At 34.1% G+C, this 15,713-nt stretch overlaps 1 protein-coding gene across 1 annotated transcript in view; it reads right to left on the reverse strand.

The window, feature by feature from the left end:
• LOC115242726 (basement membrane-specific heparan sulfate proteoglycan core protein-like) overlaps positions 1 to 15,713 on the reverse strand; it is a 154,754-nt gene that overhangs the window by 84,982 nt on the left and 54,059 nt on the right. Inside the window, 2 exon segments of the mRNA XM_029819240.1 lie at positions 13,321 to 13,437; positions 14,846 to 15,130. Of these exon segments, the coding sequence (XP_029675100.1) occupies positions 13,321 to 13,437; positions 14,846 to 15,130 (402 nt within the window).

Below are 15,713 nucleotides of genomic sequence, written 5' to 3' on the forward strand. Positions count from 1 at the left end.
GAATATTGATTAAGGGGGCATACCCGAAACTTCGAAAAATGAGTACATTTTCTAGATTTTTTTGTAGAGCAACGATTTGGATAAAAATTCTTAATTTTTGTACAATGTTAATACAATATTATTAACTATTTAAATAAAAACTTTCGGTTTAGAAAAAAAATTTGTTTAAAGTTGTGGGAATATTTGCAGAGCTCTTCTAAATTTTAGGTGGCTGCACGGTGTGCGTGAAAACATTCATAGATCATATTTGAAATAAAAAATACAAGCTTTTTTTTTATTAAACATATTAGTAGCTATCTGCTATCCAAGCGTCTTTTCAAAATTAAAAAAAATAAAACAATGGCGGCGTGTTGAAAAAAGTTCCGTCTTTTTTTTGAAAAAGTCTATTTTTTTTGTTTATAACAAAAAAATGGGGAATTGGATTAAAAAAAGGCTTCGTTAGCAGATGCGGAGTCTTATTAGAAACTCGCATGCAAAATTTGAAATCAATCCGTTAAACATAGTCCGATTTATGTACACCGTGCATGAAAACATAAATCTGCAAATATTTGCATAACTTAAAAAAAAAAATTTTTTTAAGCTGAAAATTTTTATTTGGGTACTTAATATTGTTTTAATATTATAAAAAAAAAAGTTCTTATCAAATCATTGCGCTGCAGAAAAATCTAGAAAATGTACTCATTTCTCGAAGAATCAAACAGATATGCCTCCTTAAGGGAGAATCGATTACAAATTACTCAAATTAAACATTTATAACAATTGCTTGCAAATTATATCAATATTCAAGAAAATAAGAACGACTCAACATTACATATTTCTTGCATAAATAAATAAAATAGTCAGTTTACAGAGACATTTCAATTTGCTTTTATTTTTAGAGCAAGAATACTGTCATATAATTGTCAAATAATTTCATGACTATTTAACAAATTTTTGACGTGTGTCAAACATCTTGCATCATACGTAGAAAATATACGGAAGTCGTTTTGTTCATTAGGCTAAACGTGTAGCTGCGAATCGACTACGAATATAAAAGATTAAATTGCGAGGATGAAATTCGAACATCGTATCTTAATTGTTGGTAAATGTTTGTTTAAGTAAATTAATAGAGTATGCCACAGAGAGTGTCATATCACCGGTGATCACCGATGGTGACGACGCGGTCAAATTTCCGCGCACAACCCATCGATGCATCAGCGGTGCATACGGAAAACGTCATTAGCGATGTGCGACGCGCGGTATCGGCATAGAACCACCGACACGTTCGGTCTTTCTGTGCGAATTATAAAACTTTAAATAAAATAACTTTAGAATCTCACGGTCTGTGTGCTTGGACAAGCGTGTCGTGATGGACGATGACGACGAAGAACGAAGGAAACGCACGAAGGAAGAAGAAAGGGTGAAACGATACGATGTCGACACGAAAGAAAGGGACGGCGCATATTTATTCAAACTCATCTTATATCGCATTTTCATACTAATGGACTTTTTCAACTCGGGGCCCGAGAGAGCATGTCCTACGTTTCCGTTCTTTGGCTCTCTGGCCGACGAAGAGAACGTGGAGCGGCCCCGGATGACGATCCCCGGATTATCATACTCGCGTTAGCATAACAGTTAGAATCTCGACTTCAAGAGATGGGCTAAGGGCGGATGGAACGAGTAGTGTCAAGAAGTGCTCTCGATTTCTTGACTCGTCGTCGAATTCGTCGAGCGAGATAAACGATCGACCGACGACGTCTTGATTTATTCATCTATTTTCCGCAATCGGGAACGGTAAACCGAGCCATTTAGCTTGCAAGTTGTAGGAATAAAGTTCTTAAGATGATGCGGGTACAAAAGTTGATGCGACTCATTTAACCTGATAAAAGATTTTTGAAATGGTTTATTTTAATAGCAATCGCGGATGAGAGAAAGCAGTCTTCTTATCTCTCCGTTGAATTAATTTAAGTAGATAATTGTTATGTTACAGAGAAGATGAAAGAATTATATTTACATCTTAAACGCTGTTATATTTTTGTTATTCTTTTTATTTAAAAAAGTTCAGTCAAAGTCCAAAAAAAAAACAAGAGATAATAGATAAACATAGCTGCATTATTGATTGTGAGAAGATTGTGAGCTGCATTATTGATTGTGAGAAGAGAAGGAGAAACTTCTCTTTGGAATAATAGATTGAACGAGAAATAGAGAGAAACATATCAGTATGCAAGCGCAAATAGACAATGACTTAAATTGATTTCACAGCCATAATGACATAAATATCTTTCGTGTTCTGTTAGTATGACAAATATATGAGGTAGCAGTTTCAGCTCGAAATTATGTCAACGATATTACATATGCTAATCTTCATTCCTATGGTAAACTTTATCTTGCTTTAAATAATCTATACAAATGGGCTTGCTAATTTTGTGTGGTTATCTCGCTGTTTCACATTTCTGAATATTATAATATATTTTACATTCGATATCTTGTTATCTAGTATAAAGTTGTAATTAAATACGTTATAATTATTCTCTCTCACCTTCGTCTTTAGTCTTGTCACTCTAATAATGATCATATGCCGTCGCTCCTATGCTAAAACCATGATGCAATTTTATTTTTGAGTTATTACAATTTGAAAATTTAATCTACTCTGAAAAAAATCAGATTCTTGATTTAGTCTTATAATTACTTTCGTGGATTGATACTTCTAGTTTGACGTGATTTAATATTGCTATCGCATTCGCGCCTGTGGCATACAATCTTTGTCCAAAATTGGATAAGAAAAGGATATTAAAAAAATTACACGTCTGTGGTTTTGGCATAAGAGCGACGATATGATATTGCGAGACAAGTCGCACCACATTAGAGATCACACAACGCGTTTATTCATATTATTGCGCATTCTTACGCGAGATTACTATTATCATACGTAATGTCAAAAATTATTCTTTCACGGCGTCAAATACTACGGCATCCTTTTCTTCGAGAATAGAAACTTATTTTTCAGTGTTGGCGTATAGAAGAGAGCTCAGTTGTTTTTATACAGAAGGCGTACATTTATCATGCTATCATTTCTTCGCGATCATTCCGGAACGTGTCGTCTTTAAGATGAAATAAATTTCTCATTACTGGCGCGAGAGTTTGACTCAATCGGCGGTTGCTTGTAGCTACTATCGTCGGATGCATCCCCACGCGGACGAAAATTACTTTCGGGTTCGGGGGTGGGAGAAAGGGAGGCGATTCTATGCAGATCGAGAGAGGGCAGAATTTTCGTTCTACTCAGGGACGATTAAACAAATCCAGAGCGCCGACGCCGCCCGCTTCGCGCCGTAATTCTCCCGACCGCGTACGTATTGTCGTAAATTACAAAAAAGGGGGTCTGAATTGCACGAGCAACGGCGCGTGCACGCGAACGCCGCGAAATAACCACGTTTGTGTTTACGCGTTTGTGTGCGACACGTACACGTGGCCGCGATGCATCGGGATAATGCCGTCCAAGAGTCAGATCAGGTTCTTGTACACCGCTGCGAAGATATCTCGATTCTGACAATTCAAAAAGAAATAATTTTTAACGCATCGTATTTACATATACACCTACGTACTCGCATTTAAAACCACGTTTAAAGCCGGCTCATATGCGGCGCGCATTTTTCATTCATCGAATGGATTAAAGAAAATCGATACCAAAACACGAAACGGATAAAACTTCAATTAATATATTGTCGCTATTGTATCATGCTTCAAATTTTCATAGGAAGAACAAGACTAATTTTAAAATATTTCCCTATACAGCGATTTCATTGTATTTCATTTATATTCAATTAAAATCTTATAGTAATATATATCGTAAACAGATCAGTGAATCATCTCGAAATAAACCAGCAATATAATATTTTATAATATTTATAATATTTTAAATACAGAGCTAGATATATATCGGTTTAAGAAATCTTAAGTAGAGCTATACTATATTTTAAAACAGATTTCTCTCTCTCTCTCTCTCTTTCTCTCTCTCTAATTAGTTTTAAAAAAAAATTAAATAAAAGTGGTAACTTATAATTTTTTTCTACACGTGTATCTGACAGAACACACTTTACCTAATAAAATTTATCGACAACAAAGATTGTAATACAAAGATTAGGCAAAGAGAGAAAGTTCGATGAATACGACAAGGGGTTGTTCGGTGAATCGGCCTTCGCGAGGAATACTGTTGCATCGTACTGTACCTTGCACATATACACCGACTGTTTATCGTTGGTGCTGTTCGTTTGTTACGAGTGGACCTTAAGTGTACGAGGTGCCACGGTAACGCCTACCAATCTGCTGTTTGTCCTCCAACCACCCGCTGCTCTCGCCGCCACCCCTCGGCGCGCTTAATTCCCGCGCGCGCGAAATGAAGCTTAAAGCCGAAAATGAATTCTAAAAAGCGAACGAGCCGGTCCAGCGCGCCATCGCTGATAAAAGCGAACTCCCTTTCATATTCGAACGACGCCGCGATGATCGTACTCCTCCTATATATATGTTTTCATGGGGAAAAACCCGGATTATAATTAAAAGGCGAGAGACGATAAAGATAATTCACATTCCACGTGTAATTCAAAATGTAAATTGTCAGTTACGACGAGAAAACGACAAATATATTTTAGATTCAACATTTTTTATGTTTTTCTTATAAAAAATGTTTATCTTATACATATAATCTTGGTTTACACATTTCAATGCAATATGAAATAGTGTCGTTATTAATAATTGAATGAGTATTAATATTCTATAAGCAAAGTTCTTTTTTTAATTTTGCCATCAAATTTTTATAAGACGAAAGCTTTTAGACGTTACATTCGATCGAGAAATTGCGGATGCTATTCAGGATAGATTTAACATTCATATATATTTAATGAGAAATACCAAATTTTACGGTAACCTTTGGGTATACCGAACCCATCCATTATGATTTTGAAAGCGATGTTCATATGTAATTTAAATAGTATTCGGAAAGTTAGAACATATGTATTAGGTCTACCGGAAAGTTCTGTCCGTTTTTGGAATAAAACAAAATACAAATTTTTATTACCGTCAATAAACTTTATTAAATAATGTAATTGCCATTATTCGGAGAAGTATTGTCAGCAACTGGATAATTTAAATACAGCAGTCCATATATATATATATGCTACGATTTAAGAAAGCCAAATCATCCTCAGAAATTATCCGTTTTGTCTCGAATATAAAAGCAATAATATAAAATAATAACACGCCTTCTTGATTAGTTATCAATACATATTGAATTGTATTGAAACGTAGAATCGTTTTCACATGACTAAAAATATGTTATAGTAAATGTTATCGTTTAGTTTGAGTCGCTCGATATACGGTACCAACTATTCTGGCTCACAAATAGCCGTCTCCTGCAATGACCAGAACTTCGGAAAACGTTACTGCCACTGAATATTCAGCCTTACAAATACATTCAGATGGACCGCACGATCTTTGCATGTTTTCAAAAATTTTTAAAGTGACAGATGAAATTTCTCTTTATAAGTCTGGCATATAGTTAATTTTGTAAATGACAAAAACTAATTTTTTATTTATTTACTACACAAAAATGTTTCTGTTATGATAAATTTTGTGTAAAAAAAGAAAGGAGTTGTCGGTAAAAAATTAATTGATTAAAAAATGTATATTATCGATAAAAGAATAAACTATGCTTTATTTAGTACGTTTTAAAAATTTTAGAAATATGCATAAGAGCTCGAAAACTGATTCAATATTGACTTCACTATTTAATCTGTTCAAGATTTTTTTTTGTCTAGTAACGATAAAATGTATTATATTTAAATATATCCTTTAACATGAAATATATAAATATTAAATAAATAAAAATTTGTATTTTGTTTTATTCCAAAAACGGACAGAACTTTCCGGTAGACCTGATATATGTCTCTTCCCAGATTATCAGATGTCAAATAATTCTACTTTGAACATTTCGGCCTTACACAGCATATAGGTTAATACAATCGATACGTTTAGCAGAAATTGATATATATATATATATATATATATATATATGCTACGATTTAAGAAAGCCAAATCATCCTCAGAAATTATCCGTTTTGTCTCGAATATAAAAGCAATAATATAAAATAATAACACGCCTTCTTGATTAGTTATCAATACATATTGAATTGTATTGAAACGTAGAATCGTTTTCACATGACTAAAAATATGTTATAGTAAATGTTATCGTTTAGTTTGAGTCGCTCGATATACGGTACCAACTATTCTGGCTCACAAATAGCCGTCTCCTGCAATGACCAGAACTTCGGAAAACGTTACTGCCACTGAATATTCAGCCTTACAAATACATTCAGATGGACCGCACGATCTTTGCATGTTTTCAAAAATTTTTAAAGTGACAGATGAAATTTCTCTTTATAAGTCTGGCATATAGTTAATTTTGTAAATGACAAAAACTAATTTTTTATTTATTTACTACACAAAAATGTTTCTGTTATGATAAATTTTGTGTAAAAAAAGAAAGGAGTTGTCGGTAAAAAATTAATTGATTAAAAAATGTATATTATCGATAAAAGAATAAACTATGCTTTATTTAGTACGTTTTAAAAATTTTAGAAATATGCATAAGAGCTCGAAAACTGATTCAATATTGACTTCACTATTTAATCTGTTCAAGATTTTTTTTTGTCTAGTAACGATAAAATGTATTATATTTAAATATATCCTTTAACATGAAATATATAAATATTAAATATATCTTTTAACATTCTATTTAACGTGTATGTCGGTTACTTACTATAATCATTTTTAATGAATAATCGTATATTTAACGAATACCAAGTTTTACGAGTGGAACTTGGACACAAAGTTTATTTAACAAGAGTTTAATCTAACCTAACAGAAGTTGCATGAGAAATTCGATTTCGTAATAAAGATAGAGCTATGTAATTAGATATATTCAGCGAAAAATAGCATGTTTCAAGATTTTGTCAGATACACAAGATTTCGCGAAAATTCGTTAATTTCAAAAATATCTTTTATGTCAGATGCATAATACGTATATATGTTGCTATATTTAAAATTGTTTTATCATATTCTATATAAAAATAGATAATTTATAAGTATTATAATGTATTTGTGTATTATCCGAGTTGCTTATTTAGAACTAGTAGCTCAACCTTGTTAATAAATTAACTCACCGCCCGGGATACAAATTGTGAAGGTATTATTGTAAACGCGCAAAGCACCTCGCTTCCACCTCGCCATCTTCGATTAATATACACATGGAAATAACCGAACTTGGAAATGAGGACAATTTCGTCTAACGTTCGTCTTCTATTCAGTCAAGTCTCTCGACATATGTTATGTCATTTATCCCTTAGAAATGAAATATATCGTGGGCGTCATTCGATCGAAAGTACGTATGCTAAATTCATCGTTGTCTGTATTTCATGTTAAGTCCAATATTACGAAAGCAGATGTATAAATATAATAAAAGATCGTAGAAAATAATAAAAGCAGTATAAAAATAATAAAAGATCGTAAAAATATTGAAAAATAATTAATTCAAAAATGTAATGTAAATGTTGAAAAAACGTACTATTTTTATATGCTAATATTATTCCGCTGTATCAATAAAATTATTCAGTTATATTAACTTTGATATGTCTAATCTAAAAATACATAAAGTCGCAACTGGGTATTGATTTCTGATCAGGTCATCATCTCTTTTTGTTCAAATAAATATACTTAACAAAGAAGAATGTGAGAATATGTGTGATAATGTGTGATAGTGTATTATATGCTATCTTATTTACATAAAATATATTCAAATGCGACGATTCATCGTAAAATTACGTTGCTAATAAAAAAGATACCGTAATCTGAAGCATATAAATATTACGTTACAATTCACAAATATTTTAATCGAATGCAACAAGTAATAATTAAAAGTTTTTATTATAGAATTGAACATATATTGCATAAATGTAAGAATACAACATATATACGTGTGTATGTGTGTGTTTGTGTGTGTGTAAAACAGAAAAAAGATTGATAAGATACAATATTTTATAGTTCACAATTATACTCTCGATACATGCAAACGATCAATTAGAAACCTGTCATACTAAGAAAATAGCAGTTTTTCGCCGCAAAAGCCATCCGCGCTGTCTTGTCTCGGAAAGTGTAAACGAATGAACACCCCTGATCGGCGTAATGTAACTGTGCGGAGATGCGATCGCGAAACGGCGTGGATCATGCCAACGCGACGGCATGCAACAAGGATAAGCTTCATACGTCGCCCACCTGGCACGGAACTCTAACTCTAACGCAACGTTGATACGCCATTGATAGGATCGTACATGCATTCGCGCGTATATTACGCGTGTTGCTTTTATAACCCGCGTTAATCCCCATCGTATTCGGACGCGTATCACTATGACTGATGTTTCTTTTATTGATAGAAACAAGGAAAAAAAAGAGAGCAAACGTCAGTTAGAAATTGAAAAAGTATGATAAAAATATGCGAAAAGTTAAAAATTTTTTTTAGATAGACTTTTAAATAGATCTTTTTAAATAGCGTTAAAAGCGAGATTTTTAAGATCTGGATAGTTTATGATGAACTAATTTCAATTATATTGAATCGAGAAATACGTTTTAAATATGTCAGTTTGGCGATGAAAATAGTTTCGACGATTTAGGTTTTGTCCGAGTGTAAAACGCGCGAATGCAAACTTCAAGAAAAATACAGCGATGTAAATGTCGACCGAGTACGTATGAGGATAACGTTTTTGCGGCACAGAAATGTGTTGTTTGTCCCAGAATTCTATCATACTATAAAGAAATAGTTCAAATTAAGACCACAATTTTTATCGTGCACGGTTAATTATTTTGCGACATTAAATGTAGTTTGCATTTTCTGTAAAAATTTTAATATAATTTAATTTAATAGATAGTATAATATATATAAGAGAGAGAGAGAGAGAGAAAAAGAGAGAGTTACTTATATGTATTATCATTGATTTTGTGACAGAAAAGAATATCCTTAATTATAATATGTGTTTCCTATAATAACAAAACAAATATCTTTATATATTTAACTACAATGTCGTCAGAATAGGATACTGTAATAACATTTTGCGATCTGATAATGTATGTCATTATTTGCTGCAAGTAGCTGGATCGATCAATGCGCCGACGCATGTCAACATAATTTATCAATGTGCACGTTTTACCCGCGTTTATTCTGTTTAGCATAAATAAAATATTAATTATAATCAAATTTTCAATTTTTTTGACACATATTCATTAAAAAAAATAATTGATGTATTTTTCTTAAAATCACTTAAATGTCCCGTGTAGCGGCAAAAAATATATTATATTTAATAAATCATATACATGCATTTTTTAATTGTCAATTAAAAAAAAAAATAACTTAGATTAAGATTATATATGACATAGTCTTATATATATCGAAGAAACAGAAATGAACATAATTCAAGCGATATCAAAGAAGAATTTCCAGTACGTTTTGTGAAATGTCCTAAATCTTGGCTCATCGCTATAAATGAATGGAGTGATAGCGAGTTGTAGGTGTCTAGATACGGTCGGCGCGCATTAAGTAAATTCTTTTTGCGAATGGTCTTCGAGGCGGGCGAACAATAAATTTTCGCAGACCGGACGTTTGCGAGTGTTCTCGTGTGTTTACGTTAACGACGGTAGGAGCGTTAAAGATGTAATAACATGCAAAAGAGAAAGAGTTCTCGCGTAAAACCTAATGGTCATACGACATACCAGTCGACTTGTAATCAGATAAACATCAAATGCCGAAGGCACACAGTCTATTATTATGAACTATTACCATCGTCTATTACCGCGTTGCATCACGTTTTTCTTCATGCTTCGTTTTAGTCGACGTGCGTTTATATTCAAGCACACCAAAGGTCTAGATTAAATAAGTCTAGCAAATCGCTATTTTTCTTTTTAGATTAACCAAATTTTTTTATAAAGGACGTTAATACAAACGGTTCCAAGGTAAATAATTTTACGATAGAGAAATTTTCTTCCAATTGTTGATATCTGTAAGTTTGCAAAAACAATATTTGGCCTTGTTTGACGTGACATGACTACATAAAAGAGCAAGAAGTCTCCATCGTAAGGCACGAAGAAGCCTCTCTTAAAACTACTGACTTCCATCGCTATATTTCCGATAACGAATGCATTGCACTATGTTATAAAAGCAATCGTGAACGTCTTTTGGCCAAGAAATACTGTATTCGCGAATGGTACCGAGCCTAGTCGGCGCACACAGTAGTCTAGATTAATTTCATAGCACGAAAATATTTCAAATATTTTGAAATCTTTTATTGAGATATTTTTTTAAGTACTTTATACCATCGTAAAAACATGTTAAAGTATTATAAATTACAAGTCCTTGTAGCTAATATTAACCTGTAGCAGCGATATAATAAGGAAATTTCGTTTATGCTTTTAACTATTAATATGCACTTTACCGGTACCGTTAATCGTTGCTATTTACATAAAACATGTTTTATCAATAATTCTCTGTTAAAATACTTAAAATTAAAATAAATAGACCTTCGAAAAATCTGGTCATGGCACGCTTTGTTCGAAAAAGTACACTTTTATAATATTTATGAAATATCGAATCTGAGAAAAGCGAGACTCTTTGTAATATATTAGCTTACTGAAATTTTATCATAGCCCGTTTTCCCGCACCCATCGTTCCTCCGACCGTTTGAAGCTCCGTTGCTGCTCAAGGACGTACCGTTGCGGACGTTTAAGTCGACCGGTCTATATATGCAAGTCGAGGACGCACCTGAGTAATGTTCGTAGACGACGGAGCTTGACATTTGTCATGGCAGTGCCTAGCGTGCCGGTTATTTCCCTTCCCTCCCGATTCTACCCTCCTGCCCTCCCCGCCGTGCCTGTCGTTGTATTCTGTTGCTTCTTCCCCTCCTAACCCCTGACTCAACTCATAATTGTTCGAGGGGACATATCGCTGGCGCGAGGGGGGAAAAGCATCGGAGACACGAAAGTGGTTATGCGCATTTCTGTTTAAGGGAAAAGAGAGAGAAAGAGAGAGAGAGAGAGAGGACAATGAAAAGGAGAAAGTGGAGTGGCGAAGGGTGAGTTAACAAGGGGAAACAGAAAGAGAGAAAGAGAGAGAAAAAGAAAGGCTCGTCCCCCTGTGTCTCACAACTGAATACTTGAATATTGATTAAGCATCGCGAGCACATCGCGATTACTGGGAACAGGTAAAAGCGCTCTTCTTGCGGGTCCGCGGCCTGCGTGTCTGCGGATATTTATGTGAAGCGGTGCTTCGACGATCCCTCTACTCGCCTCCATCGGGTAGCCCCCGTGCCTAACCCTCGCCAGCACCAGCCCGTCCGCGCGCAAGCTCCCGTCGTCCCAGACGGATAAAAAAGGTATGCCGGAAGACTCGGAAGATATCCGCTAACCATGAGACGTTTGAAATGATGAGAGCGCGGATGTACGGAGTACGTGCACGGTTGCTTGATTTACGATCGGCCTTCGCAGGATTATATCCTTCGATCGCGAGCCGCGAGCGAACGAACGCGCGTTGGCCTAGTTCGCTACCGGTCAACGATTAACGGAATAACGGGAAGCCATTTCTCAATTTGTTCCTGTTTCCTTCCTTTTTTTCTTTTCGCCTTCAGCGAGGTTACGAGGATGCAAGCGCGAATGTAAGAAAGCGTAGAATCAGCTTTAACGATTCCGTAATATGTATTCCGCGATGCTTTTATAAGACAATGAGATGGAAATTAATCGCAAACTATTATAAATGGACGAACGATACTTCTATTTAAATTAGACACAAGTAAGCCCCTCGGTCATAGTAAGTTGCTTCGATAGCGACAAAGATATTTATTAACAATCGAGTAGTTCTCGAGTACGTTTGAAATCGTGATTGTGGATTGTTCATTTTGAATGGAAGGATAATTATGAAATTGCGATAATGACGAAAAATACAAGTTTTGATATAAAATGTAACGTTGCATGTACGCGCAAATGTGTTAACGCCGACTCATTATATACATTGTATAATTTTCGGGAATAATTAGCCCACTGCCTCGAATTTCTGGCTCTCTCTCTCTATTATACAAACTATTGTTATAAAAAAAAAAATCATCGCTTATACATTGAAAAAGTTTCTGTATGTCATATAAAAAATTATTTTTACGTCATATTTTGCCAATTTGACGAACGTAAAGCACTCGTTAAAGCGATATGTTGATTTAAGTTACAATGCAAATGCTAGTCAAATAACTCTCATAAAACACAATTTATTTTATTATTCGACATTTTTTTGCTCTTCTCGTGGGGAAGGCGCGAGGATATAATTCACGGGCCGATACCGCCAAGCTAATTTACCCCGGCCGAACGCGCGCGGCCGTCTAATTAAGCTGGCTTTCGCACAACAAAGCGCGTACGTGTGGTCGCAATCGGGCGGGCTTTACAACATCGGCCAGCATCCGGCGCTTCCACGTTGTTGACCACGATCGTCCTCCACTCGAGGTGCAGGAAGCACCGGAAGAAGAGGACGCGCGGGATCGCGGAGAGAAAAAGCCCCTCGAGCTTTGAATATTCAGTAGGTATGTCCCGGCTCGCGTCTCGCAACTTCTCCCCCTCGTCTGACCTTATTTTTCTACGGGAAAAAAACTGCAGCTTCCGTCGTTACTTAGGGATTCGCCTCGCCGTTTGCGGAAAAGACACGTCGCCGGAAATTTGTGCCGACGCTCGCAGTTGAACGAGGGACAGACCTATTTGAATTAACATTCGAGTGCCAAGACGGGACGAGTCGCTAATAAACCGTCAGTCTCGATGAGCAAAGTTTTAACGCGGGGAAAATGTAGCGGAAGATAACGGCCGTATCGATTTTCCGAGTCGGTAGAACAGGTAACTAGTCTCTATACCCTGTACTCGCGAAATCTACATCCTAACTGATAAACTGACGATCGTAGATAAGCTGCAGGTCGTTCATAGACCATGATCTATGTTATCGCGCAGTCGATAAAACTGAAATTTCAGTTGGATAATTGATTTAATTTCGTTGAATATGTTTTTTAATAGAACTTTTTTATACTTAATATATATACATATATATATATATATTAAATAAATGATGGTAAATAAAAATAGATTTAATGGCAATGCGGCCATCTTTGCAGTTTCTATTGCGCAAAATTAAACAGATAATTTTCTGTTTAAATTAAGTCCCCCGTAATTTATTCTCATAGTGTCAATATATAATCTGTATTATAAAAAAATCGTGGTACTCACCGGGGTAGTTGCAGTCGTGTTCGTCGCTACCGTCTTGACACTCTTCCACAAAGTTGCATCGTTGAGATTCCAATATGCATCTGTTTACATCGCATGCGAATTCTCCAGCGCTGCAGCCTGTAAGATGTAAATTATTAACATCTTTGCAATGCACAATAATTTTACTTTAAAACTACAACGCTTTGTTTATGATTATCATAATGTGCTCTTTCAAACTTACACAAAAATACACAACTGTATATCGTATATAATAATGATAGCGTAACATTACAAAACACATATTACATATAAAATTTACCTTTTAACAGTGTTAGAGAGACGTACGATTTCATATTATTATTAGCATGCTGATTACATGCATCGATATGCAACAAAAATCTACGAATTTTATTGACATATATATATTTGTAAACGAATAAAACAGATAAATAAAAATTCTAAATATGTTTTATGATAATAATATACACATGCAATATCGTCTATTATGTGAAAAATGATAAATGTTTAGTAACCTAATTCTTAATTTTATCAATATTTGCTTTAATAATTGTGTGTATGTACGCGTACGCGCACATGTTTGAAACTACGGTCGCGCGGAGTTTATTTAACGAAACTGTCACACATTCACATCATTGACGGATGTACAGTATTTACGCATAATATTACGATTGCTTCATAGTTTTCTCGGTATTCTCGATTATTTGCAAACAATATTTTTGTTTATTAACTTAATTTCTCAATGATTTTATTAATATTTAACAACGCTTGCAAATATCAAGAATATCGAGAAAATTACCAAGAATTATGACCAGGTACATTATATCAGTAGTACAAACATAAAATAATTCCGTCAAACTAAACTCGAAGCGCAATCATAACACACACTCCAGATATTATTAAAGTAAGTATTAATAAAATTGTCAGAAAATTAAATTGTGCCAAAAATAAATATTGCTAGCAAGTAAACATATAAAATCAGAAATGTCAAAAAAAGTATCAAACAATTGTCGTTTTACAATATATACAGTATATCCTGTAGAAAGAACAATATTAAGTAAATTTCGTAACTTCACGCATTATTAAACGAATAAATGCTTAATATATGTATGAAAGACATTTTCATCGATCTAAAAAAAAAAAATTTTTGTGTGTTTCGGTAAAAACGTTAAAAACTTTTAAAATTTAAATCTTTAAAAAAATTGCCTCTCTTATTTCATTTTTCATATCATAGTGTTCAAACTTAGTAATTATACGTATGGAATATTGCTATAAATTCTAAAGCAGAGAATAACAAAAATTAATATATTATAAATTATATCATAGCATTACAATTATAAATTATACTCATTGTCCATAGTAACAATGCATATATAAAATCACTGCGTTGAAATACAATTATATAAAAAAAAATGAGATAAGAACAACGTTTTTACGTTAAAATGCATAAAATTTGTAAGTTTTAAGAAAATTCCAATATTAAACATTTATCTCGTTCTCTTCTGCCATCAACCGGCTCAACTTATACCTGGATGTGGACAGCCGATCTCGTCACCACCGTCATCGCAATCCGGAACGCCGTCGCACTGCTGCACCGAGCAGATGTGACGACTGCCGTCTTGACAGCGTACCGTGTCGTCGGCGCGACACATGTTTGATGATGACCTCAGTGTAGATACCTCATCTTCCCTATCGTCACCTTCGATGTCTGATACTTCTGGTTTTACATCAGAAGGTAAAATGCGTTCCTTCACGCTCGAATCTACCGGGAAATATCCTGAACGCCACGGTGACTCCACAGTGGTGTGCTCATCTATTGTTTCGTTTATCAATATGTTTCAATACCGGCGTACAAATATCATACACGTGTTAGTGAAATGCACGATTAAGCGAATAATAAATAAGATGCAAATGCTATTTTTCAACTTATTTTCAATATATATTGCTTGAAAACTTTTCAAGAGTATTGTTCTTATGCATTACAAAAAAAAAAAAAAAAATTTTTTTTAAATAAAAACAATTTTTTGTAAAAAAAACAAGCTTTGTTTTTTCTCAAAAAAATTTTTTTTTTCTCTAATATTTAACATCTTTATATTTTGATTATTACAAGTTGATTTTTCATTATTTTTAATTGTACAATATATTCATATTTTTCAACTATATACAATTTTTAAGAATACGATTCTTTTAATACCTATTCTTATGTAACGTTTCCTTCTCTAGCAATAACATTAAAAGAAATGTAGTCTGTCAAACGTGTACTATATACGCAGGCAAGTAAATTGATTATACGATATTCGCGAAAAACCTCAAATGTAATCTCTATCATATGCAGATCATCCGAGGTAAACAAATGGGGGACGAGATTCGGAGAGCGAGGCATTTAGCCGCGTGTG

This window comes from Formica exsecta, unplaced genomic scaffold (genome assembly GCF_003651465.1).
Source record: "Formica exsecta isolate Colony F162 unplaced genomic scaffold, ASM365146v1 scaffold62, whole genome shotgun sequence".
In the NCBI taxonomy this organism is placed as follows: Eukaryota; Metazoa; Arthropoda; class Insecta; order Hymenoptera; family Formicidae; genus Formica; species Formica exsecta.